This window comes from Amia ocellicauda, chromosome 21 (genome assembly GCF_036373705.1).
Source record: "Amia ocellicauda isolate fAmiCal2 chromosome 21, fAmiCal2.hap1, whole genome shotgun sequence".
Lineage (NCBI taxonomy): Eukaryota > Metazoa > Chordata > Actinopteri > Amiiformes > Amiidae > Amia > Amia ocellicauda.
The window spans coordinates 6,245,790-6,272,525 of NC_089870.1; the positions used below are offsets into that span (position 1 = coordinate 6,245,790).

At 42.5% G+C, this 26,736-nt stretch overlaps 4 protein-coding genes across 5 annotated transcripts in view; 2 read left to right on the top strand and 2 right to left on the bottom strand.

Moving 5' to 3' along the window:
• Nucleotides 1-9,058, top strand: part of btbd7 (BTB (POZ) domain containing 7) — a 71,225-nt gene extending 62,167 nt beyond the window's left edge. The window contains exon 11 of the mRNA XM_066694491.1: nucleotides 418-9,058. Within this exon, the coding sequence (XP_066550588.1) occupies nucleotides 418-1,197 (780 nt within the window). The 3' untranslated portion in view covers nucleotides 1,198-9,058. The remainder of the gene's footprint in view (nucleotides 1-417) is intronic.
• Nucleotides 9,059-9,257: 199 nt separating this feature from the next.
• On the bottom strand, nucleotides 9,258-18,839 carry ubr7 (ubiquitin protein ligase E3 component n-recognin 7). 2 transcript variants are annotated; one of them, XM_066694492.1, is made up of 11 exons: nucleotides 18,680-18,839; nucleotides 17,808-17,941; nucleotides 17,356-17,416; nucleotides 16,811-16,906; nucleotides 16,304-16,357; nucleotides 15,634-15,739; nucleotides 15,375-15,544; nucleotides 14,686-14,874; nucleotides 14,344-14,512; nucleotides 10,897-10,958; nucleotides 9,258-10,325 (listed from the first exon to the last, which is right to left on the bottom strand). In XM_066694492.1, the coding sequence occupies exons 1-11, from the start codon at nucleotides 18,806-18,808 to the stop codon at nucleotides 10,233-10,235; spliced, it is 1,263 nt and encodes a 420-aa protein (XP_066550589.1). In that variant the 5' UTR covers nucleotides 18,809-18,839; the 3' UTR covers nucleotides 9,258-10,232. The 2 variants fall into 2 exon arrangements, 1 of the variants encoding a protein (XP_066550589.1); XR_010805175.1 differs by lacking the exons at nucleotides 14,344-14,512; nucleotides 14,686-14,874; nucleotides 15,375-15,544; ... (4 more) ...; nucleotides 17,808-17,941; nucleotides 18,680-18,839 and adding an exon at nucleotides 11,516-14,325 and having other exon boundaries at nucleotides 10,252-10,325.
• Nucleotides 18,840-19,554: 715 nt separating this feature from the next.
• Nucleotides 19,555-21,445, top strand: LOC136716871 (uncharacterized). The gene is made up of 2 exons (XM_066694282.1): nucleotides 19,555-19,788; nucleotides 20,849-21,445. Exons 1-2 carry the CDS (start codon nucleotides 19,590-19,592, stop codon nucleotides 20,953-20,955), a joined length of 306 nt encoding a protein of 101 aa, XP_066550379.1. The 5' UTR covers nucleotides 19,555-19,589; the 3' UTR covers nucleotides 20,956-21,445.
• Nucleotides 21,446-22,516: 1,071 nt separating this feature from the next.
• On the bottom strand, nucleotides 22,517-26,160 carry tmem251 (transmembrane protein 251). The gene is made up of 2 exons (XM_066694281.1): nucleotides 25,982-26,160; nucleotides 22,517-24,594 (listed from the first exon to the last, which is right to left on the bottom strand). Exon 2 carries the CDS (start codon nucleotides 24,577-24,579, stop codon nucleotides 24,169-24,171), a length of 411 nt encoding a protein of 136 aa, XP_066550378.1. The 5' UTR covers nucleotides 24,580-24,594; nucleotides 25,982-26,160; the 3' UTR covers nucleotides 22,517-24,168.
• Between the last annotated feature and the right edge of the window lie 576 nt (nucleotides 26,161-26,736).

The following is a 26,736-nucleotide window of genomic DNA, read 5'->3' on the forward strand; positions in this document are numbered from 1 at the left end:
AGTAGTGAAGAAATCCACTAGAAGGAAACATTCAGGTCAAAGGATTTATAGCATTTTGTAGTAGCACTGCAGCTAAGAAATCACCGGTTAGGGATGTGTACTGTAGGTTATCTGGGTTTTGCTTCAACTAGTGCTGCAATTCAGTGAAATAAGGTTGCAAGGGATTCATAAGATTTAATGCCAAAAATAGTCAGAAAAAAAAAAAAAACTGAGGTGCCAGTTGCTCACACCGTGAAAACTGTCTTGATGAACAAACATTGCCAGTCTGAAAATAGAAAAACAAATATTTCTTCATAAGGAGACTTGCTTATACTGCTTCCCCTTATTGGAGGTTATGAGAGAGAATCTAGAACATGATAGATTTAATTTTGTAAGGGAGTGAGTGAATTCTGTATTCCCTTTCTCCTTCTGAAGCAGAATATGGAGCCTGTCATCAACGAGTTCATGCCTGACATTGCCATGGGGGTGTCGGCCATGAGTCTGAAGGAGCGGAGGCTGCCGGAGGTGACGGTGGACGCAGAGGGCCACGTGGGTCTGAGTGATCCACACCAGCACTCCTCGTGCCCCGCCGCCCCTCACTACCAGCCCGCTGCTCCCTGCCATCTGGGCCGGCACGGGCACAGCTCACGCAAGAAGCATCCCGCCGAACAGAAAGCAGAGAGCCGGCAAGAGTATCCAGACCTCTACGATTTCTCCTGCCGCCCCGCCACCCCGGCCCCCAGCCGCCACACCCCTTCACCGCTGCAAGGAACCTACGCAGGGCCTGACCTCTACAGCCATAGCCGGACTCCCGCGGGCGCCCTCGCCCCCTCCTACATGCCCGACATGCACCCCTCGCGGCCTGGGCCCGACCCCCTACACCTGGACGTACTGGAGCAGCCCCCTCAGAGGCTGGACCTGGCGCTGGCCGCTCAGAACAGCTCCTCGGGGGGCCACGGGGCGGTGCGGATGCGCTCCAAAAACGAGTCAGACCTGACATGTGGCCTGGGGCCGGGCCGCTCCCCCAGCGTGGGCCTAGAGACCTACGAGGAGCGCCCCCCGGGCAGGAGGTCGGCCCCTGATGGCACGGGGGGTGGGGGAGAGCCTCCTGGGGCCTTACTGCCCCACAGGAACAGTGCCAGTGAGGAGGCAATAGCCAGCAGAGACCGCAGGTCACCAAACAAGCCTGATTACCCTTATAAGAAATCTGCACTTTAAAGACATGAGAAGAGAGCGAAAACAAAAGGGAAATGTGGAAGACGCTGGCCCAGTCCTCTTTAGGTGCTGCTCAATGGGATGTTTCTTTTCTTGTAGGTCAATTTGAATGCATTTAGGAGATTTTCAATTTTGAGACACTAACTGCAGAGTGTTTACCGAAACTTGTTGACAGGACACAGTGCTTTTCAATGTATAGTGATCTTCTGCTCACATTTCATAGCATTATTAATGGGTTGGTTTGGTTTGGTACTGACATTTCATCCCTAAGTCTATTGTGACCCAGCTTGTTTAACCAGTTTCTTAAAAGCAGTATCCTGTCTGACCTGAATCTTACTGATATTCCTTCTTCTTTCTTTAAAGATTCCTTCACCCAGTTGCAGCTCCTTTCAAAATTAAATATTTTTCCTCATAATGAATAAACGTGCTAAAATACTCTTAGCATGAGTAGAGCCCGTCACAATGCATAACTCTCGACACAAGTGGTGAATTATACAAATTGCAATTTCAATCATAAAAATGGAGGGAAAAAGCTTACTGCACCCAGCCAATGGTTAATAACAGCTTGTCACTCTCCACCCTTTTTTAAACACAGCCTTGCTCCTGGCACAGCACGATGACACCTTGTATGTCATGTAGTCCTTGCTGAGGGTTTTTCCAGTCTCTGGCAAGCATGCTTTTGTCTTGAGTTAACAAAAGAAACAGTCTATCGCCATATTAATAAGTATTTTACTCTGTAAGGCAGCACCAAAGGGATGAGCTTTGATGACCCCTTGTGCGTCTCAGATTGGCCTATTGATTCTGTTCTTGCCTGGGGTTTTTTCCTCCCGTAATTACCTGGACTGCAATCACAATATTCTTCCTGGCTGCTCCCAGTGTGGTGGTCTCTTATCTGTAAATATAATTTTGCCTCAGACTGAATGTATTAGTTCTGGCTTAATAACAATGCATATCTACCTTTTCCATTTATTTACAGAAGTGGGGTGGGTAAGGGTAATGCAGTGGTAGCTAGTTTTTTATATATTTCCTTCTCATTTCCCTTCCTTTGAATTGATATTAAGTTTGCCGTTCCCCCCCGACTTGCTGTCCTAGCATTTTTTCCAGTTTAGCATACATTACTGATTAGTAATAGTCTCGGCATTGTGGGAAATCTGCTGGAAAAGACTCAGGTTTTTATGAAGCCAGTGAAGCATGTATTTGCTGTTAATTTAAGTTTTTAAAAACATTTGGGGACACTGAAAAGTTTGCTTGCAAGTCATTTTTGACGTACATCACCTTTTAACTATAAATGTAAACCCCTTTAACTTTGTACATATTCGGTTAGTGTTATCAATGTTAGCATCTGTTACACATTATTCCCAAGATCCTCTTCTAAGTTTTCCAGTGGCACCATTTGTGTATAATATTTCCTGGAATGGCGTTTTTATGGCAGGTAATTTGCGTTTCATATTTCAGTGAAAAGCTACCTTTTAAAAGCGGATGTCCTGATTATAGATTCTAATGAGAACTGGCTGTCATCTGTTGTCCTTTATTGCGAGCGCGTAAGGCGATTAAGAACACAACGGGACCCACACTGTGCGGCGCTTGATTAAGGATTCTTTCACTTTGCTTGAGATTTGCCATTGTAGCCTCCGTCCCCGAGTAAGAGCTGGGAGAACAATGCAAAGGAGTAATCATTTTAAAAAGTGTACTGTATCTGAACCAAACCAACCTCGGTATTGTTTTATCAGGATAAGAGAAACAGAACTGGGAGTTCGCCTTGTATTATTAATTAATAATACAAGGCATCATTTTAGATTATCAAGAGAATTCCCCATTGTAACAGTGAACGTTCCTACTTCCTGACCTACTTTGCCAGACTCTGATCGGCGCAGTACACTCTCTGTACTTAGTGCCAGAAGATTTTGGGTTTTCTTTACAGGCAGGAGAGAAATTAAATCCCACTGCAGCATATGAAGGGGGATAGGGGTTAAGTCTTCCAAGATCTCGGAAACCAGTCTCTGGTCTTTTCAGCAGCAGTAGCTGGTAAAGCATTATGAAGGTTCACAGTATATGCCAGCATAAAATGAAACATGTCCAGCACCATTCAATTGAGTCATTGCATATTTACTGACCACAACAATATCAAAATCCTCCCCACTTTGTTATCATTTATTGGAAAGATTCATGAGTTCAAATGTCTTTACTACAGTTTCTTGGTCCCTTGATTTATACTGGTTTCATCAGTCTGCAGATCCAAGCAATATAATGTGGATGCTAGTGTGGATTTGTGGCTGCGGCGGAGGTCTGGGGATGTTGCTGCATTTCAGGATCATATGCATCATCCACTCGCTCTAGGGGGAAAATGTGACTGCAGAAGGTTACACAGGTGATTTGTCAGCCCTGTTGCGGAGGGAAAACCCACAATCAGAGCGTTATTGCTGTGCAGCAAGGCAAGGAAGAGAAATACCCTCGGCTTCAAATATGTTGCCATCTGAAGCAAGTGCCCGAGCTTAGAGAACTAGTCATTAGGATTAACTGGTACTTTATATACAATTGGGAGTTTATGCATACCAAGGTGAGATCCAGGTATGACCAGATGTGGCAGATTTTTTAATATGCAAATTAATTAATATGGGAAAGCGCCTTAAAAGCAACCAGCCTAAATACCTTGATCCTGCATCATTAGATGAATTTACATGCCCATGGCTTAATTCCAGTCTGTAATTTAATCTAAAGAATAATATTCATAATAGATACGAAATAGAAAATGTCATTGTTGAAAATGTCAGCAATATTAGCGTCTAAATTGTGGGTCTCCCGCAGGTCAGCTTTGAGTAACATTTTTCTTTTATTTCCAGTCGCTGTCTCAATAAGAATGATACACTTCTCATTTGTCGGACTAGAGCTCAGTTCAGATTTGTTAGATAGAGCTGCTTTTTTTTCCTCTTTTTTTTTTCCACACAACAGCAGATGTTACTTTAGATATGCTAATGTTCTGGGAGAAGAAAACAAGAAAAAAGCAAAATCTGAAAATACACTCAAGCCACCTTCTACTAGATATTATCAAAATATCTGAAAGGCAAAGGTGTCTCTCTAAAGAAAGACAAAAATAAATATGAACCTATTTTTATTTATTTATAATCTCTTCTCAACTTTAACTGTGTGCGCACGCCAAGGGGTAGACATTCATTATCTTGTCAGAAGCCGACTGTTGTTTGAGGCTTTGCGTTGCGTTTCTAAAACGGGACGTGTACCAGGAGAGGGGAGGACAAAGTCAAGTGAAAAGAGGTGCCAGGGACAGGGTGACACCGGCAAACACTCTTGATTTCAGGCTGTTGAGAGTCCAGAGCAGGGGATACATGGGAACAGCGTAGCGGAGCTGATGTAAAGTCAATGAAGTTGCTGCAGCCCGCTGTGCTGAAAACTCCTGTTGAGAGTACTGTTGTTTATCGATCCTTTTCCTACACATATCTCATTACAGATGGTTAGAACTCATTGCAGAAGGAGAGTGAGACATTAATAAGAAAAACAACCTTTAATAGCAGATCAATGGCAAAGGCTCGTGGAAGAAAAAAACCCGGCCGATGTGGGGCTGTCTTTAACTCTTTGACTCTCGTTTGAGGTGCAACAGGCCAGTGCAAGCAGCTCAAGGACTTCACCGAAATATCTGGGCTGCGTTTAATTGCTACGGCCAGCTGAGAGAAATCTGTCATTAGAGGCCTTGGGCTGGGGGCAGAGGGGAAGGCCGAGGAGTGCCACATGGCTGTTTTCTTTGTTTTGTTTAAGTGGACTTTATTTTTTTTGGCATCAAAACAACATGACAAGCCTTAACATTTTCTGATGCTTTTGCACTCCTATTTGAGACCAAATCCCAATCATCTGTCCTTTGAGTCCCGGGGAGGGTCGTTTCAACTCCCACTAATGCTTATTTACAGTGTGACAATTTACAGTGTGACGGCACTTGCTTGAAGACTCCTGTACTTCCATGTCTCTGCCTTTAACCCATAACCTCTTTAGCAGCACCTACTGGGCCGACCCTGCTATACCAGGTCACGCGCTTTCGTTCTGTTATCTTACACTTCGTCCTGTACAACAAATTTCTACCTCCAGACAGAAACCTCAACCTTTTCCACTCCTGAAAATGCTTTATATACGTTGGTACCTCAAGCCAGGGATCAAATCCACATTCTCAACCCGATGAGTTTTACTCTAGTATGCAATCCCATCAGTATTCTCTAATCGAGCAAGTGATGATTACATGTTGTATTTCACGCTTTGTATTTGGAAACATGGCCAGCATCTTAATACACTGGGTTTTTTTTTTGGACACCTTGCTTGTACAGTGAATCAGTCCACTCCCTGCACCAATACAGAGCTAACCTCCAGGTCCCTAGTGTACTGGTTTGACTTGTTTCTGCCCCACATGTTCAAGCTGATTGAGATGTATGGTGTATGAATAAACGTTTTTTCTGCCTAGGTTTAGGTTCGGTAGGTTTATGCTAATGCGGAGGTGGGCATATTTAGTGCACAGTTTTTGGCGCTTGTTTTCTGCCGGGGGATTGCTGATGTGTGTCGAGCTGGAGAGTGTTTTGACTTCGGTGTGCAAACGTGCTTCAGAACTACATATAAGACACTTTGTACCCCATAGCGCTGCTGACGTGTGGCGTTAGACTACTGTAAATGCAGGGAGAGGGAAGATTAAGCATTCTGTTGCTCCAATTGTGACACAAAACGTGGAATCCATTGATTTACTGTAGGAAGAATTTGTTATGACCTTACCATTTTATTTTTTATTTTTTATTTTTTAAGACATCAATTGCAGTTTTTTATTTCTTCTATTTTTTTTTTTATGTAATTTGAGACAATCCTTATGCTTTGACAATCTACACATACCCGAGGGTGCGTAGACCATTTTGAACACCAAAGAACAAACTGTTATGGACAAAAGGATTTGACTGCAACTCCATCCTCCCAGCCACAGTGGCAGAAAGCAACTGCACCTAGAGATACGCGTTTAAAGCCAACATCAGAACAGTACTTTCCAACTCTGAGCTGAAATGTCATGCCCTATTCAGAGCAGAACAGACGGGGCGGACGGAAATAGAAAACGGATACTGGCCACAGGGTACAGCCCGTGCTCTGGTGAACTGTGCCCAGTATTCAGAAAGACGATGAGGGCAGGCATGAGAGACGGATATTGTGAAAGCAGTGGAAATGTGCTCATATCGAAACCGCTGGGTGGATTGTGTGTAGTTAAAAATCAATTTAAATACGTAAATCATCATATATACATATAATGTTAATGTCCCTGTCCTGGATACAGTGGTTATTTAAAATGGATGTTAACATAATGTGTATATATTGTTAAACCTGGCATCTACTTGTATGCTTATGAATTTTGATTTCCAGTCTTAAAACCTTTTTGTTTACAAAGGACTACATTAAATGTGGTGTTTGAAGCCACTCGTTCAACGCTAGCTCGGCAAATGCAAAGGAATTTGATGTAGATTGTGGTTTAGATTTGTTCCTATTGTACTATGTGGTTGAATCGCAAAACAAAGTTAGGTTTTCTGTCTGAATTCTGTTTTTTTTTGGTATTTTTAACCAGACATCCCTTTGTGTTTAGGTGCACGCTATGCACAACCCACACATCGGGGGCCACTGACCCTAGTCTTGTGAAGGAAATTCTGCCAGTTTGTGTTATTGTGTTATTGCCCCATATCCCCTCTAAGACTGTTTGAGACCACCACTGCGGTTAATTAGGAAGACTTGAACAAAGCTGAGGTTGCCATTAAAAAAAAAAAAAAAAAAAATGCTGGTCTGTTTGCTACACTGAGCTTAAAGTGATGCTGTCAGGGTTTTAATTGCAAACTTGTTATTAAACGGGACGGGTCTCCTCTTACTTCAGTGCTGCGGTTACGGCTCGGAACAAAATGGCGAGAGAAATGAGGACGCGCACACAATGAGCTTCGGAGGCTGCAAATCTCCCACAGAAAACAAGTCATTAAGCTTTCAAGGTTTTCAGGTTAACCTTGACTGCCTGTCAGACGGAGGTGGGATGGGAAACACGTGTGAATTTTAAGAAAGCAAATTAGTGTTGTGTGGGTCTCTTTGAGCAACAGTTGAGGGATCCAAAGGGAAATTAATGTAATTCAACTTAACTCAACATCTTACGGTTTGCTTGTTTGTTTTTGCTTAACAAGGAGTCTAGAAATACTAATTTGCCAGGGGGACTTGGGCATTTTCTCCACATGGTTACTAGAAGGGATTCAAAGGAGAATAAGATGGGGATTAAGCATTTGTATTACTGAAACACACATTTTATTTCAAATGTTGGCGGGGAAGTTTTGGTCGTTTTTTAAGTTTGTGATCGAGCCGTGAGCTTTGATGCAAAAGGAACTGAAAAGTGATGAACTGAAAAGCAGATCCCGTGTGTGGATAAGGTGTTTTGTTTTTAGTTTTTTCCTCACATTTTTAATTTCAGTTTATATTAAAACAATGCTGCAACTGTTCTTTCTACGGTTCATCCCAAGTCTTTTGTATGAAAAGCCGTTTACCTAGCTAACTGTGTCTTTGGTATTCCATGTGTTTACACGAGAGTTAATGAAATGTCAGTAGGGGAGTTTGTGCACTATTCTGATGTGACGTATGACAGATTCCAAGGATTTGTGGTGAACGTTTTAACGTATTAATGTGTCGTGTTGGTTTTTCTGTAATTGGGGTCTGAACTTTTATTTTGTGGCAACACAAGTCATGCGTGGCTGTTCTTCAAATACAGTGTATTTCAACAACAGCCATTTCCATGTCTTTTCTAAGACATTAAACTGCCTTTTTCCAATAAACTAGTATCTCTTGCAGTTTTACCATTTTTGAATGGACATTATAGATTTATAACCAATAATAAAAATAAAACTCCTGCAGTTTATTGTAAATGACTTGTGTTGCTGTTCATAGTTCTTTACAGTTTAGTACCATTGCACTACAATGGCTGTTAATGTAAACTAAAAGCTGTCTGTATGTCTTTTGTAGTTGGTGTTGAGTAGTGCTGTATGCCATTCTTACAGTTTCAGATTACATTTGATTTCATTGCAAGCCATTTTCCTTTTGCTCGCTTCACCTTTTATAAAGTAATCTTTGAGCATCGCATGCAAGCACCATTGTTTTAGAAACTGAAGTAAAATTTCCTTTGTATTCTCAATGGGTTTCTATTGAAATCCTTTAGAATATTACGCTTGTTTGGTTTAAATTATGAGATGGTAATGATGCTGCTGCATATATATATATATATATGCATGCAGCAGCATCATTGTTGTTTCTGCAATGAATTGGCAACAAAATGCCTTTCCATTTTCCATCCTGCATGCTTCGTTGAAAAACAGTGCAGAGAGGGTCATGTTATTTTTCTGTGACGGGATTTTTGGAGGGTTTGCTTTGTTTCCAGAATGATTTTCTGCGGTTTCTCAAGATGCTACTTTGCTTTCCTTTGTATAGAGTCAAGCAAGTGCCTTCAATGCAAAAGGCTCAGTATTTTCTTGAGAAGTGAACTTATGTCCTATGCAAGTGTTTTCTACAAACCTGCATAACCAGTTCTTTGTAAACTCTAGTATGCTTCAATGTATATAGTGTTTTTTGAAATATAGTATTTTTTAATTTTTAGGTACCTTTGAACAGAACCTCCAGAACTTGTGGTTTGTTTATATACACATATATATTCCAGTGTATATGTCTGTATAAACACGTTTCTTGTAGATTACCATGACAAGTTGTTGTATAAAGTTTCACTGGTTCTATTTTTCTACTGTTATCTCAGAAGAGGCACGTAACAGTGATGAACTTAAATCTGCAACTAGTTGGCATCTTCAAAATAAACTGCTTCTATAGACTTCTGGCTCTAGTCCTGCTTTTTCAGGTCACTACTAACTTGACACCACAAGAGGGCATGTTTTGAAGATGGATCCCATGAACCACATCTTAACATGTTGGATTTCAGGTGCAGTAATAAAATAAGGTTTAACAGTTTACAGAGTTTTTTTGATAGAACTACACCCTTAAATGCGTCAATAGATACACATCACACAAGCCAACATTTTTTGTTTTTATTTGTCAGAAATGCTGAAAGTAAAAAGGAAATACTACAAAAGAGACGCAAAACAAATCACGGTTGATTTAAAAACGGTCATCATAACATCCTATACATCCAGAGTTCTCCGCTAACTAACCTTCAACACCAGTTTCTCTTTTGTTACAACCAGTTTTGTAATAATGAATAAAGTGATCAATTATATGATTTGAAAACCTACTCGTGGGGTAGTTAATACTCCTGCTTTCTATCGATTATATTTTCCTTATTATTTTAAATCATTATCTTACCTGATCAATAACAAACTTTAATCAGATTTTGCCGAGTGCACACAACAGGAATGTACCCCCTTTTGGTTACGGATTACAAGGATCTTAGAAAGAGCCATTAAGGACAGAAGTAATACTACTAAGTATCTCATGGTTAACTTAGCAACATGCTGCACGGACCAGAGTCCACGTGTGACGTCTGATACACAACGCTGCCATTCTTCTGAACACGGAGAGCTTTACGAGGAAAAGCATTTTCAAAGAGCCGAAACAGGAAAAACCGATACGAGAACTACATGCCACTTGCTTCGTCACCTGGAGCACGCGTTCAGAAGCCCATTTCTACACGCAGTCGTTTGTCGGCCCCTAGTCTTTCACAGAGACGAATGCACTAAAACAATACTAAGGCATATACAAAGAGATGCAGGGCCTTAAACTGTAACAGCAGCCCAAAGTGTTAAATAGGGACCTTTAGAGCCACGAGAACTTCCTACAAATACCTTATGTATGTATATATTTTTTTTTAGGACGCGTTTTTATTTAAAAGAAGCCGTGGGGATGTGGGACAGTCACGCTCTTTCGAAGATAGATTAAAAAAACAAAAAAACCACGTGGCTCTGATCGTTAAACAAATCCTAAACGTCGGAAAATGTTGCTCTTCGTGAAGACGGGGTCGAGAGGCGTGGCTGGGAGGAGGCGGGCCCTGTTCAACTGCAGTAGTACTGGCCGCCACTCATCCGCCTCCGCTTCTTCGACCGGAGTTCCTCGAAGAATCGCTGGATGTCCTCGCTGGTCACCACCTGCAGGGGAGCGGACAGGACAGCGAGACACGAGTGAGGAAGAGGCTGCTGATGGGCCAGGTAAGCTTACAATGTGTTGGAGGCCTAGCATTGCTGTTGGAGGGATTTAGCTGGTTAAAATACCTGACATGAGGCAAATTTGTCCTTGTGTGTTTTAAATCGAAAGTATACCCCGAGGCTCGGTTTCCCCTTGAGCAAAACAATAGTGTCAGCCCAATTTAATTGCACTGGGACTCAGTGTGTTTTTTTTTTTTTAACATATGCAGTGAAATTGATAGGTTCTGCTGTATTGTCTAGCTAAGGGAATTAATTAGGCTTACACACAACACTGTACCAACATGAAAAATAATCCATATAAAGTAAACTCTGCTTGTACGCCACCGATTAAACTGTGGATTTAGCTGACAAACATGTTAAGGCAATCAATAATGTAAATGATATCGCTGTGTATCGCTTGCTGGAAGTGGGAATGGCAAATACTGCTCAAATCCCCCTTCCAGGAGGCATCCACTGCCGACACCACCCCACCACCCCCCCGCCCCACGCAATTCTTTTGATTAGCGCTCTGTACCTTGCCTTCATCTGCAAATCTCTTCAAGTAATCCTTCAACTCAGTCTTTAGATCATTGTACTCTGGAAGAGAGAGAGAGAGAGGGGTTTAATTCTCGCTACGTTCTCAACTGGGAGACGCAGCCTTTTAATTAGACGTTCGCAACCCTGCTATTAAAAGGATTCACAAGAAAAGGGTGAAAACGGTTCTTTTCCGGTTTGTGTTGCAGGGGATTCAGCCGAGGAAGTTCAGCGTTCCCTTTGAACAGTGGCGGGCCGTCTATTTTACACCTAGACCTTCAGTGCTGTCCTGCCGCAATTAAACCTCACCATGACACTAGGGCTATAGGCTATTGTCATTCGATGTAACCACCCCATATTCACAGTGACGGTGACCTTTATTGAGTGGAATAAAGTGATTTAACATGAGGCTCGACACCTATGAGAGTTACAATGCACGTGGTAACTGAAACCATCAAGGATGTACCAATGTTACGCAGTATGACCGGATACTGTATCACAAATAGACATCGCATAGCCCAAATCAATGTCATTACCAAAGAAACCAGTCACATTCACTCAGACCACCAAGCAAGCAAAAATGCTGTAAAACAAAGATACATAAAAAAAATCTAACTTACCAAAGGTGCTCATCATTTGAAGACAAAGTCCATCCTCCTTTCTTTCTTTACAAAGAGTTCAATGACACGGTTGTACAGTACACCGGTGCGTTTCAGTTCCAATAAAAGCTCCTTCTCGATTGCCATGGAGGCCAGTGCTGACAGTCGAGCCTGCTCAGTCTCATTTCTTGAATACGTTTGAATGCATTTTAGGGCTGAAAATGTCCCCTTCACAGAGGCAGTAGGTACTGGGATGGTCACCGCCAAACATGCCAATGCGTAAAGTTGACGCATGCTCCCGCATAGATCTTTCTGCTGAAGGAAAGCGAGGAGGTCAGCTGGGCTTTTTCCTTCAAAATGAGTCATGGCATACATTACGGTAAGTTCTGTTTTAAGCCGGGGCAGGTCGAAGAGCGTGCCGTGGCTCTGCGTTAAGCTAGAGAAGGCCGCATCCGGGAATTTTTTCCGGTATGTCTGAAACTGCGGAGGGTCGAGGAGGGAGAGAAACATTACTTTCTCGTGGTCTTTAAACCGGTTCCGTATCTGGGCAAGGATGTTGTCCAAAATGTTGCTGTGGAGTTTCTGGTACCTTGCACGAATGTCCCCCTGCGCTTGGCCTGTCCGTGTGCTCGGCGTACCTGTTTCGCGCACAGTAGATTCGTAAATCTCCCCAAATTGCCCTCTCCCCCTCTCAATGGTGTCACAAAACTCCTCCAATCTTGCCAGACAGAACTGGACGTCGAGTGTTTTGTTCTGCAGTATTCCAAAAAGCACATCCGAATACTGAAAAATCCCATGAAAAGTGGAAAGCAAAAAACAAAACTCAAAATCACCCAGATGTGCACTGTATCCGTCAGCACAGCGCACAGATTCCTCGTCGTACTCATCATGGTGTTCCAATATGTGCTCAAATAGCTCCTTTAGGGCAACTCTCTTCTCAAAGACTGTGCTGACCAATCTAGAACTATACTGCCACCTTGTTGGTGCCACACGAGGAAGACGCCGCTGGCAGATATTGTCAAGCAGCTGCATGCATTTAGGGGATCTGGAAAGAAACGCAGCTAGGCCATTGAGACGCGCAAAAAAGATCCTACATTCTCTAAGCTTCGATGCCCCTTGAGTCAGTACTAAATTAAGTCGATGTGCATAGCAATGTATAAATAAAGCCATAGGAGCCCTCACCTTAACTTTAGCCTGCACCTCATTTAGTCCAGATGCCATGACGGCAGCCCCATCAAAGCACTGCGCCACGACTTTATCCAGGCATTCGTGTTCCTCCAGGAGTCGGATAACGAGAGCAGCAATGTCATCAGCCCGCTTGCCACTCGTAACATCGTCAAATCTGACAAACCTCTCTTTGACACCAGTGTCTGTCACATAGCGGAGCACCAGTGCCAGCTGGGCTGCAGTACTCACGTCTGTAGTTTCGTCCACCATAACTGCGACAAAAGGTGCTTTATCGATCTCCCTTTTTATCTCCTCTGCCATCACTTCAGCTATAGCACTAATCAGATCGTTTTGTGTTTTGCCTGAAGTCCCAGTAAACGCTTCGTTAGTGGAAAGGTGGTAATGCAAGTCATTGTCGTGCTCGGCTAGAAAGGAAATAAGCTCGACATAGTTACCCCTGTCTGTGGACTCCTTGCTTTCATCGTGTCCCCTAAACGAGAGCTCTTGTTTACCCAGAAAGATGACACAATCGATCAGTCTTTTCAGTATTTCCCTATTTTTCTTGACTTTTTCGTTGTGAAGCTCTCTCTCCCTTCGCATTTGATCGTTGAGTTGTAGATCCACTCGGGTGTCTCCAAACATTTTCAATAGCACCGTTGCTTGCAAGTGTCCTGCCGTGCTTTGGTGTCTTGTTGCTGCCTTGGTTAGGCAATTCAGGTTTGCAAACCCAGCGTGGCTCCAAGCACCATATCGGTCGGTTGCAAATAACAGGCATTCCCAGCAATACAATTTGCAGTGTTCCTTCGAGGCTGTAAGCCAGGCGTACCTTTCGTAGTTGCTCGACTGAAAGTGTCGCACGAATCCTTTCCCTGGCTGGGACAGGGCTGCTAGCTGCGGGGTTGGTCGACCCTTCCTCACAATTTCCAGCTTTTCTTGAAAGGTCCTTCTCCAAAAAGGCTTCGCCAGTAAATCCGCCACCAAATCCATTTCTTCTTCTCCTCCTTCAGCCATTGTGTTAAAAAACAATAGGGCTAAGTAAACATCTAAACAAAAAGTCTAAAGCACTACATCTAAACATCACTAAAGAAAGTTTAAATAAATCTTAGATGATGCTACGTTACGTGCTAGCTAGTTTTACTTCAGTTAGCTAACTGGCCCTCCGATCACGCCACACGAAAAATGCTAACGTAGGCGGCTAGGCCAGCTAGAGGCTCAAGCGTGTCAAAGAATACGCCCAACATGGCAAACTCGAAATCTGATTGGTTAAAGAATGACAATCAACATCATCATCGCCATTTGCTTCAACAGCAGAAATTGTGAAGGCTTCAGAGTAGATTTTTCACAGCACAGGTGGAAAATCTGATTGGATAAAAGCTCTAATTTAGATGCAGTGGAAGCAGCGCAACCCAGGGAGAGAGTAGCAATGAAATGACATGAATAGACTGATGGGAACAGACTTTGTAAAACACATATATCATTAATTAAAATATATATTAAATGATAAAAATAAAATTCTGATTCTGACAATCTCTAGACCAGCAGAGAAGGCCTTGCTGGCCCTGCCGGCCCGCCTCTGCCTTTGAAATGACTAATTAAGAAAGGGAACATCCTCTGCTTTCGTTTCTACTGCCCAGTGGCATCCTCTCTCCATCGGGTATCGCACACGGGTTTCTAGTCCTCACCGTAGATGAGCTCCAGTTGCTGTACCCGGTCCATGCTGCTCAGCGCCGTCATCAGCGGGTCCCTGCCCTCCGCCGCGCTCTCCTGCTCCGTCTTGCCCTTGTGCTCGTAGGCCAGCACCGTGTCCAACTCGTCCAGCAGGAACGGCACCTCCGCTTTGACGTAGGCTTTCTGGAACAAGAGGAGTGGTGCCCAGGGCGACATTTCAACGCTTCATCTTACTTTTTTGAGTTTGCTTCTCCCCAAACAAGCATCCCACCCCCAAACCCCCATCGCTTCTGAACTACACAAAGCATCTGATCTTTTTTGAAGGAGCACTGTGGTGGGGGGGGGGGTGGGCATACCTTGCAGTCAGTGCAGGTACACAGCTTGCTACGCCAGACGTACGGCCAGAAGATTGCTCCTTCCTTCTTCACAAAACCCTTGGCCTTCAGTTCCTGCAGTTTGCATCCTGCCGTCTCCGTCTTACACTCAGCTGCGGCCTCCATCTCATCATATTTCCTTTTGCAGCCCGTCTCCCCATTTGCCACTGCCTGGAATATGAACAAAACACACACATGGGACACAAATCAAGAGGTTGATCCCAAAAAAAGATCCCCCCACCCCCCCCAAAAAAGGATAAATCTTTAAATTCCATCATCCTTCCCTTGCATGAGAAGCAGCTAAGTAATTCATACTTTCAAAACTCAAACTCATCGCAACTTGATGAAAGAGGAAAGCTTCTATTCAGCACGTACCGCCGAGATGCGATTTCATGCCAGGACGGTCCCCTGGGTCTATAGCTCTTTTCATGTCATTTTTAGAATCCAAAAAAAAAAAAAAAAAGACCAACCACCACCACCATGCACACAGGCAGAAGAATAGGTTAATTGTAACAAAAGAAGAATAAAAGCACAGTGCCATCTGCTGGTAGAACTGCCTATAGAATGATTTGCATTATTTTGGAGGCAGCATCTGAATATTCTGCCCGTCTGCTGGCCCGGGCAGCTGCGCAGGGCTCTTGAGAGGGTGGGAGTTGGCAGACTGCTGGTACCTTCTCCTCGCAGGCAGTGCTGGTGCAGGGCTGCTCTGCTTCCTTCTTGACGCTTTGCTTCGCCTCCTCTCCGCACCCCGGGCTCTTCTCCTCCCCGTGCTGCCCGTCCTCCACATCCACCTCCACATCCACCTCGGCCTTGCTGGGGCTCAGTCTCGTCACCGAGGGGGCTGGGCAGACACAGACGGGAAGGAAAAACAGTCAGCCGCTGATCAATTCATTTCAGCTTCCTTTCACGCCGTTTCTCGAACTCCAGTACCTGCCAGCTGTGCAGCGTAGGCCCAGAGGAAGGGGGCTCTGTCCATGCACGACCCACAGACCATCTCCTGCAGCTCGATGCTCTCGGCGGGCACGGAGCCCAGGTGCTGCAGCCAGGAACGAGACAAGACCGCCCACGTCATTGCAGAGATACCAACCACAGAACAGCATTTGCACCCGAATTGCAGCTTTTTTTCCGACCCGTGAAAAGCCCCAATCACCCTCTTCTATTGTAGAGGTCTTCATCTCCCACTCACCACCCCATTCCACTTAAACTGGGCATTTAATCCCCACTGGCAATTTTGTCGAGCCGACCCCGAACCAGGCCATGAATTGTGGGCCGCTCTCCTTACTTAGTACCTACAACTCATCATCGTGTAGAGTCGGTCTACCCTATTACTAGGTTAAACTTCTACTGCTATTTAAATACTGGAAAAACAATCTGAACAGGATTAATCTACACACAATTTAAATAAAATTAGTTACAGAATGTTTCGAACAATATCCCTTCTTCATCTGTAAATTAGGTCTAACCTCTAATGTCCGTTAACTTATTCTCTCTCTCTCAGCTTCAGAAGCCTTGCCCACCCAAACACCCTCTGTCTCTTGTAATGCCTGAATGCACCCCCCGTGTCTTTCATTTCTTCAGACAGTACTTCATGAAAACATACCCTGCCATGGAACCAGTCTTCACACACGATACACTGGATCATCTCGTCTGGCACCTGCAAAAGAAGATGGCTCTTGATCAGTCCACCCATTATACCCAGAACTTTGTGTGAGCGTCGCCCGACAGCCCCTCGAAGAATCTCAGAGGCAGTTTACAGTAAAGCTTTCCTTTTTTTTTTTTTGGTCAGCTTGAGCGACTCCACACAGACAGATCCCTCTCCTGCGAAGTTAAACATTTCTCCACACAATGGCAGCAGGCGTTTCATTATGCACGTTTCCTAATGAGCCAAGAATACTATCCCAGTTCCTCCTCCGTCTTCTCTTTGGAGGCTTGCCATCCTACCACCTACCACACACCGTTTTGCTGAGCTTTCGCTGGCTACTGAAGAAGCATTATGTTTGATGCTCAGTCATCAATACCAAGTCTTTTTTTATATAAACAGCTCAGCTAAGACTGTGGGGGGGGGATCTAGCTGTAATTTACTTTTGGACTATAAGAATTAATGTACCTGATCCTCAGGGTCTGGGTAAGGTCTCTCACAGGTGCAGTACAACCCAAAGAAGTTATGATTGTATTTGTTGTTGGTGTTCAGCCTGTCTTTATCCTGGAAGAAACAAAACAGAAATGCTGTTTATCCTAAAGGAAGTGAAAACCAAGCAGTGTAAGCCTAGAACTTCTATTTATGTAACCGGTTCTTCTGCAATACAGCCTACATTAGGGCACTAACCCAGTTTTTCGAGGGCCACAATGGGTTGTGTTTGTTATAACAAGAGCTCAGTTTCTTAACTCACCTATTTATTTACCCAGTGCACATATGTGGCATTATTTAAAAGGTCTTTAACAGTTCATAGCTTAAACTTATTTCGATTCAAGGTACATTACCGGGAACATAATTTAATTTCTCCAGTTATTCAGCAAGTCAGACCAATTATGTTAATGAAGGTTTGGCTGGAGCAAAAGTCAGAAGCCCCTCTGGCCCTTGATTGAAACTCCTAAATGTCTCGATACAATAAACTCATTATACTGGACTAAGAGTAAAGGGGAAATGCTTACAGTGTACAGCTTGCATTCAAAGTCTTTGAACTTGCCATTTCCACAGTCACAGCGAAAATTCCTGTGCAGAGAAAAAAATATTATGAAGATGCAAACTATTCGGTGAATTTGCATATGATGTAAATGGAGGCTTTCTTGGCCATGGTTGCCAGGCAGTGCAGTGACTGCAAGCAAACGGCAGATGGTGCCAATAATGCATAATGTCAGCATAATGGGGAATGTGTACAGATGTTCACTGAGTTAAATATATTCCATTCCACCCCATCCCACCCAACAAATATAAAAAAGGGATTTGCCTGGTCACTGTGTTATCACAGTACAACATTCAGTGGAATTACCTAAATGGTGGTGGTTTAAATGCCTCATTATTATGGTGTTTTTTTGTTTTTGTTTTATTCCCAACAGGTGAAACCTCATCCTAAACGGTGTAGTGAGAGGAGAGAAGAGCGTACCTTTTGGTATAGAGCTCAAATAAGTCATGGCCTTCATGGCATTTGTAAGAGCAGGCCAGGCAAATCCCCGCCGGCTCGCCTCCTTTGGGGGTGCAGGTGTTGCAGGCATACAGAGCCTGGCGCTTCACGTAGCCCTGGAAAGAAGCACAACAGGCATGCATTTACAGTGGCAATCATCCACTGCTTAAACCCTGGGAGTGACCACAATATATAGAAATTAACAAAACCATACTTCCTTTGCTTAGCACTGAGAGGGTTTGCTGTGATTCAAACAAAAGCTGTAATGAGATGTGGTTGACCTGCACTGATCCAGAGATAAAGGCAGAATGCATTAATTGTCAGCTGAATAATTAAACTTTCGACACCCAACAGCGAATATTAAGATTGACTGTCCTCGGGTTTACCCATGCTACACTGTCTACTTTACAGGAGGACAATCTGGGGTCTCCAATCATGTCACCAGGCTGTCTTAATATAGACACTTAAGTCTCCTAACTTTTTCAAATACGAAAACATATATAAATGCTAAGTTAACCTGCGTCTAGTTTATCCACAGCGTGACCGAACAGAATTAAAACAGCATGCATATTGAATCCGGCATGTTCAGATATGGACCGTGCTGTTAAAAGGGGGTTGCATTATTTGTTGTTAAAAATGCATAAATTATACTACACCCTGCGGTCCAACCATTCAATTCTGGTGTCCACCTACATGTCGATGTCCCCTTTGTCAAATGTTTCCAAACTGCACGCAAGACATGCAAACACAATTACTATCAACGTGTCCGCACAAATGTGTCCAGGTCTGCCGTTTCAAATGCCTTAGATCGTGAATTGCAAACACTTCAGCGGGGCAGGGCGTCTTTTCCTCACCTCGGGGTAAGAGCATTTTTCGGGATCGCTGCCCCCCAAGACGGCAGAGGCTTCGTTCTCTAACTCCTCGTCTTCCTCCAAAACATCCACCAGAGAAACAGTCGCCTCATCCCCTTCATTTACCGCCATGCTTAAAAATAGACGAGAAAAAAAAGAAGCTCGCTGTCACTTCCGGTTCCGGGTCAAAGATCCACAACACGGAAGTAGAACCAGTGCATGTGTAGTCACACATATACATCGAGATTTGTGTGTGTGATACTTGTAAAATAATGTTATTTTCTCCAGCAGGGAACCTCTTCTTGCATAAATGTGGATTTATACAGTGGGTGTGAATGACACTACTATATATTAGAAAGAAAATGTCGACATAAAAAAGGAATAAAACATAAAGGCCGATTTCCATTTTGGTTCCGGAGCACGTATAGTGGCTGGCTATTTTGGCGGGAGTTTACAAATAACAAAAGTGTTTTTTCTAAAGTGTTGTATTTCCCAGTTTATTTATTTGTATGTGGCATCAATACGTGCAACGTACGTATTGCACGTACACAAAAATAAAATCAAAGATGCGGTGCAAAAAAAATGTAATACTTGCAGGTCGCAAATGCATTTACAATAATATAAATTTAAAACATGGAAACATTGTATAGCATGTGTAACACAGACTAGCAATTCGCTTCCAGTTACCTAATAACTCATTATAATAATTAGGCCTATTTAATAATTTCTGTGTGAAAACAGCATTTTGTATGTGTTTTATTATGAATATCGTACGTTTAGCCTCATACAGTAACTACATCTGAAAAATAAGACTGATTTCCAATATAAGGAACGTGTATAGACGCTTTGCACTGAATCGGGAAGTGTTTTGTTTTGCGTCCGGCTTAAAGTTCAGAGGTCAGAGTTCACAGTCATGGCAGCTTGTGAGTTGCGAGGAGAATTGAAATACAGAGATGGGACGACGAAAGAGTTTGTGGTCACATCTGAAAATAACCTCAAATCCATCCTGTTCGGGCTACAGAAATTAAGCGCAGAGGTGTCGACGGTGCTCAGTGATCTGGTGCTGCAGGAAAAGGGGCTGAACTCCGGGGCGGACAGTAATGCATCAGAGGGTAAGAGCCATGTGTCTGGGTATGGTTTGTTTTCAATTGCATGGTTACATTGAAACCATTTAGCTGTAGCGGAGTTAGCGTTTCACTCTATTTAGAATTATTTTGAATTATATATCCATCCATCCATCCATCCATCCATCCACAATGATCCACTGCTGGCCTCCACACTCCCGCAAAGTGAATTATTTCATCTTTCCGTCCTATGTGCTCGTCTTCTAGGTGATTTTTCATGTCTTGGGATCCATTCAATAACTTCCTTTGTCCATCTTTGATCTGATCTTCTTGCCACATATCTGACCCATTTCCATTTTAACATCTTCTCTCTGCCAATTATTTTCAAAATGTTTTGGCTTGTTCATGGATCCATTTAATTTTGTGTGTGTACAATATAAGTAAGAAGAATAAATAACTTAAGTTAATTGACTTGTTATTCACTTTACATATTTTGACACTTAGGGCTAAGTTGTGATAATAGATAATAGTAATATTAATGAACTAGCATTGCTACCTTGAAACAGATCTAAATTTAGTGTTGAATATCTGTAGAACATGTTGGTCAAGGTTGGCAAACATGTAAGACTTAGAAAAATGTGGGTGTTGCTTACTTGAATAAGATTTTGACAGCACTTAATAAATAAACAATATTAATAAAATCCAAACCACACGCAAGCTTCTATCAAAATGCAAGTTCTTCATCAATTTTCACGTCATAAATTAAACCTAAGTAGCACCTACTAACTTTGTTTTTTGTTTGTTTAATACATGCTCTCTGTTGTTGCAAACTATTGTATTATAGACCTTTTCATAGGTAGCATTATCTAGTTCCCTTTTTCCCTTTGCTTTACAAAGGCAGGCAATTAATTAAAATCTAAAATAATGAAATTAATAGTTATAATCAATAAATATACCTCAATTTTCAGTCTGTACAATGTAGGCATTTTCATTACTTTTTGTTTCTTCAGGTTGTTTGGAAGTATATGTATGTAGATAAGGATAAAATCCAATAGGGCTTGACTGGAGAGTTTAAAATGTAATCACCTTTCTTTGTGTTCTGTGACAGACGAGGATGAGGAGGACAGCGATGAAGAGGAGGAGGAAAGCCAACCCAAAAGCAAGGGGTCCACCGTGGAACCTCCACCAAAACGACCAAAGACTCTGCAGGCGTGAAACGCAGCCAGGTGCTCTGGAGTGGGACGGAGGGAGCTCAGGTGCTTTCTGGGATAGGGACAGCTTTAGGGTACTGTTTTACTTGGACTCCTGATTGGTGACAATGGAGACTAAAGGCTTTGGTGACCCAGCACTGCGGGCCACAGTACTACGTGTTCAGTCCCGTTACGAGCTGCTGTCATTCAGAAGACCTCTGCCAGCACGTAACATTTTGCACAAGACGCTCCTCTAGCCACAGTAGCGGGGTTTTGTGTTGGGATACTTCTGGGCCGAACATTTTTCTGTTGCAGTTGTCTGTTTTTTGTTAGTCTTTTTTTTGTCATTCTTATTAAAAGGAGATCATGCAAAAATGTAATAAATAGACATGCAGTTGAAATCCAGCCTAGCAAGTGCACAGCAACAGGGTTCAGGAAGATGTGGGTGTCAGTTGTGTTTCAGCAGTGACATTGCTTTTCACCTTTTTTATTAATTAAATTAGCCTATCTATACACTTGTTGCTTTACTGTCTAAGTTCTGTCTCCCCGTATCCAATCTGAGCTCTCAAAGCCAAAGTGCTTTTCTTTCCTACAAGTTGAAATGCAGGGCAATACACAAGAATCAATATCTCTGCAGGTATGGTGTCTGGATACCTTAAAGGGATACTTTAAGGGTATTTTGGCATTTTAGCCTGATTTCTAACTCACCCAGTCATATGAATCCATGGACACCTTGTTTAATTCTGTGCGTCCAGTTTGAAGAAATCTGAATATTGTTTTGTGAGCGTAGCACAATTAGTGGAAGCAAATGTGTGTTTCACTTGTAATAAGCTTAATTGATTCCCTTTGGTATATAGCTCTTAACACCCAGAAGCGGGACACAAACTATGCCAAAAAGAGTTTGAAAAGCAACACTGTTGGCCATGCTTGTGCTTTACTGATTAAATAATCACCCAAGAGCATATCTGCTGCTTTTACAGACGCACAATTGTAAACCCCACTATTGTAATAGTTTATCATCTTAGAGGTGGAGTTAAGAAATGTATTCCAGTAGTGTGAGAGGTAGCTTCTTAGCTGTAAACCAAGATTAAACTGGCAGAATTTCAGCAGCATATAAGAAAATGGGGAAAAAAAAACAATTCATGGAACATTTATACAATTTGTCCTATTGGAACACATCAATTGTAACTTAAGGCACCATTTTCTACCAAAAAACTCAGTTTGATCTCAATAACTACTAGGAGGCATTTAAAAAGGAAAGGGGGAATTTTTTTTTTTTTTTTTTTATACACATTTTATTTAAAAACAAATGAAATCCAGGCTTTTTTTTTAAATCACAGTGCAATTTGTTTGAAAAGGCAAAAAAAGTACCCCAGACATAAATATCCATTCACTGTAAAATAGTGGCAAGCCCTTACAGACTGTTTTGGAAAGAGTATGACTTTGCCTTTGAACATGTACATTTAACAAAACAACCTTCAGAACAGACTTAAGAAAATCATGGTAAATAAATAAAGACCGTATCATTTTCGGCAAACTGGATGATTAATAGCGACAATCCTAAACCGAGATATATTAAGAGAGGGAAAAAAAAAAAAAGTCTTTGGTGTATTTCGATTGTGTAAAACACTTGCTCGGCATTACTGAACACTGTAGCACAAACAAGTTTGCGCGTGATTTTCATTTCACTTTTATCATCGAAAAATGTGAAGGAAAGCAGTAAAATCGTTATCCAAACAAGGGTGCCAAACTCTACAGATGAACTCCACAAACACGGACAAGAGTTAAGATAAAGGAAAAACTAGGAAAGGATTCAGACATTGAAATTCAGAAGAGGAACCATTTCTCTTTAAAGCGGTCATGTTATGACCCACAGTATGTGATAAAAGTAATGTTTTGTTAATGGTTTTAATTAAATGTATTTATGTAAAGCACCGTATCCATGAATTTGCCTATGATGACACTGTCTTGGTATCCTGTTTCAAAGTCGAGGTTCCCGTACACCCATGCAAAGTAAAATTACATAATACACATTTAAAGGAAAGACCCGATCGACTTTGTTCTGCAAATTGAGTGCGTAACAGGTACAGAAAATTAACTTTCAAAGATCAGTACCTTTAAAGGTTCCCAGGATTCAAAATCCTACTTTTGTATGAAAACTGACTCGGTGAAATTAGAACATGGTTCACCATAAATCCTGCTTTATAGATACATATACTCCAGGAATTTAAGATAAATTACATTAAAACAGTTGTGCTTCACATAAAGTCAGGGAAACCTTTGTCTTTATTTTGTATTACTTTCCACTATTTAATTTGCCCAATAGAATCATAGATTTGGAACGGTTTAATACGTGAGAAGGCAAAAACGTGAGGCTGTGTCCGTAAGTAAGTGTGCAAAAGCCTAAACAAGCAAGACGAGGAACACAAAGATCACCGATGAGATGGACTAAGAAACTGGAAAAAAAGATGCACAAGTACATTATAAATTTACAATACATTCAAATAAAATGTCATACCTTCAAGTGAAAAATATATATAGTTTCAAACGTACTGAAATACTGTGCTGCTTTGCACAGTTTAGACCTACTCAACTGGTCTGGGCAGTGTGTTTACACTTGTGACTTTTTAAATAACTTCTCCAAATGCCAATGCTATTCACATGCTCAAATACTGTTTTTTTGTTTTTGTTTTTTTTCCAGTGTTGACATTACTAAAACAAGGCGTAGCTGTAGCTTACTAAATCACCATGTCCTGGCACACGAACTACACTTGGGACGCCAGTTTAGCCGATTAAAGCAGATCTGAAATGGTTGGAACTCGAGATTATGATCATGCGAACCAACTGTAGCCTCCCCATATACAGAGACAAAGGGATAAAAGACTTTTTGTTGTTGTTGATATTGTTTTTCAGAGGGTTTGTAAAATCCAGATTAAAACTTCCATTCCTTGTGTTGTTTTTCAGTGTCAAGAAATATGAACCCCATTACACAAAGAAGAAGAAAAAAACATGAGTCACCCTTCCCTTACCCACCCCCAAATAAAAAAGCTAAAACAAAACGCAGTTTCCCTTCCCCAAAAAAATTAATGTCACACTGCCGAGTCTCAGCAATGGGCAGGAGTGTGTAAATTGATCCTGACTCGAGCACCGACCAAGACTGGAACTTCACTCATACCACATGGTGGAAATCCCCAGGGATTAGTCACCCACAACCAGTCGCATCGTCCAGGCTGGTCTCCTATGTGTCGATGAGATGTAGCCGGCTGATCTGGTTGGACGCCTTGGAGAAAGTCTGGTGCCGGTTGCAGATGACGGCCAGGCAGATGGGGATGATGCAGTAGCCCACTGTTTTGGGGTCGGCGCGGGTGCAGGAGTAGAGAAACAGGAACACCTGGAGGTAGGGGATGAGGAAGATGGTGGCCCAGAGCCAGAAGGGGAAGGACAGCAGGCGCATCTTCAGGCTGTGGGCCCAGGAGGACGAAGAGGAGGTGGCTCCAGGCTGGGGCTCCTCGGGTTTCTGCTCCACGTGTTCCAGCGTCAGCCGGTTGTAGGTCTGGTTTATCTCAAAGACGTAGTAGAAGGCCGCCACGCTAGCCAGCAGGTACAGCCCCACGCCGATCCATCCCATCCGCTGACGGAAGTTCATCATTCTCCATACTCCTTCCTGCAACGGGAGAAAGGCCAGGGCAGGGCAGTTCAGAGAATGCATATGGAGGTCCTGGAGAAATCAGTACAGAAAAGGAGGTGTGCAGGCAGCGGATGACTATTTTAGCTGATGAGAGAGAGAGGGAGGGAGGGAGAGAGAGGATGGCCAGCCAGCTGTAGAAGCCAGAGAGGAGTAACAGTGTTTGCATCTCATTTTAAATGAAGTGGTCTCACAGCTACGCAAATGGAATACAAATGTGTGCCACGCCATTAAAAAAAAAAAAAAAAAAAAAAAAAAGCTGCAGTGCTGAACAATTCTGTGGTGGCATGAGACTTGGTTTGGTACTTTTTTTAAGGCACTTTAACCTTACTGATTAAAATCAATGTAAAGGTATCTAGGAATGGGAGTGCTGGCTATCTTCTTAGTAGTTAGTAGTTTGAATGTGTATTTATTTATTTGCATTTGTCTATCTTCTTATTCCTTTGCATGAGATTTTTCTGCGAGCCTTTGTTCCCCAGAAAAGGGTATGGCAAAACAGCTGCATTTCGTTTGGTTATACCAGTGGTATCCCAAACCTGTCCTGGAGTACCTCCTACCCTGCTGCTTTTCCTTCCAACTGAGCTCTCAATTACTTAATTGAACCCTTAATTGAAGCAATTGGATTACACTGGACTCTTTCAATCGTGTAACTGGTAAAAAGTTGGTTCCTTAATAATTTCCTTATACAATTCTAATTTTAAGACTCTGATTTAGGAAATTATTAGTTCAATTAAGGGTTCAATTAAGTAATTGAGAGCTTAGTTGGAACAAAAACCAGCAGGGTAGGTGGTCCTCCAGGACAGGTTTGAGAACCACTGGGATATACAATGAATACTTCCCACTTAAACACTAACAACTGGAAGGTGGCTGGGGGGAGGACACACAAACATGCTAAATACATATGGGACCTTTGTTCGTCATGCAACCAAGATACAACAGCTGACACACACACACACAGTTTAATACGTCTCAGTGTCGTTCAATCATCACACGCCTGTATCGCTGAAGTCCAGCCATTATGAAAACATGTGCATGCAGATTTCAAATCAGCTGTCACTGCTACGTTCAAACACAGCCATGACGAGAATCTGAAAACAAAGAAAAGTTACAGAAACGCGGACAGAGGGGTTAGTACGAGTCCCCGTCTCCATCATGGTCTATGGACGTCGGTATGCTATTCCAGTCGCCTTGTTTTGATCGGACCGGTTAATCAATGTCCAACGATCATGTTTATATCGCCTAACCAGAACACGCGTTATCAATATCGGAGCCACTTATACATCAAATGAACCCCCCACACTGACAGGGGAGCCCCTTCATTATGCAGCAGACACACACACACGATGCATTGACATCCAATGCTCACCTTTCTTAATGGATAGAACAGTTAAATTCCCACCGGACAGCTCGCCTACATCACAGCTCAATCTCACACCGCAGACACACTCCTCTCTGCTCTTTTCATCCTGGATCCATAGATCTGTGAAATCATCTGACTTCTTCGACCAAACCACAAACTTCCTCAAAAACCCCACATCCGGGATTAGCGGAGTCTCATAGATAAATCCTCCGCTTGGTCTATATCCGCACTGGCGCCATCTGTCGGTGGGAGGATTTATTGAAATTGCTGCCCCTGCTGTCACGGATTATTTCTGTATTTATTATTATGGGGGGAGGGTCAAGGGTTCAATCCCAGGTGGGGGACACTGCTGTTGTACCCTTGAGCAAGATACTTTACCTAGATTCCTTCCTTGTAAAATCCTAGCACTGTAAATGGGAAATTGTATGTATGTGATTTTAATATTTTGTAAATCTTCAAAGAAAAAGGACGCTGCAGGTAAGGGGGGAGATTCTTTACAAAAAAAAACAATATGTGGAGTAATTTATTGTCAGATGGAAATAGTTACCCCCACCGTATTTTGTAATCCTAGTAGTAGATATTGATTTAGTTGTTTTATTTGTTCATTCTGGTCTTCTTTTCTTCCTCTTTCACTTCTTCTTCTTCCTCTTCTTCTTTTTCTTCTGTATTTGATGAGAGTTTCTTCTAGTCATGTGGAATTCCTGAAAGTTTAGAGTTATTGACTTGACTCGATTTCTTTTGTCAAGCACTTTGACCACTTC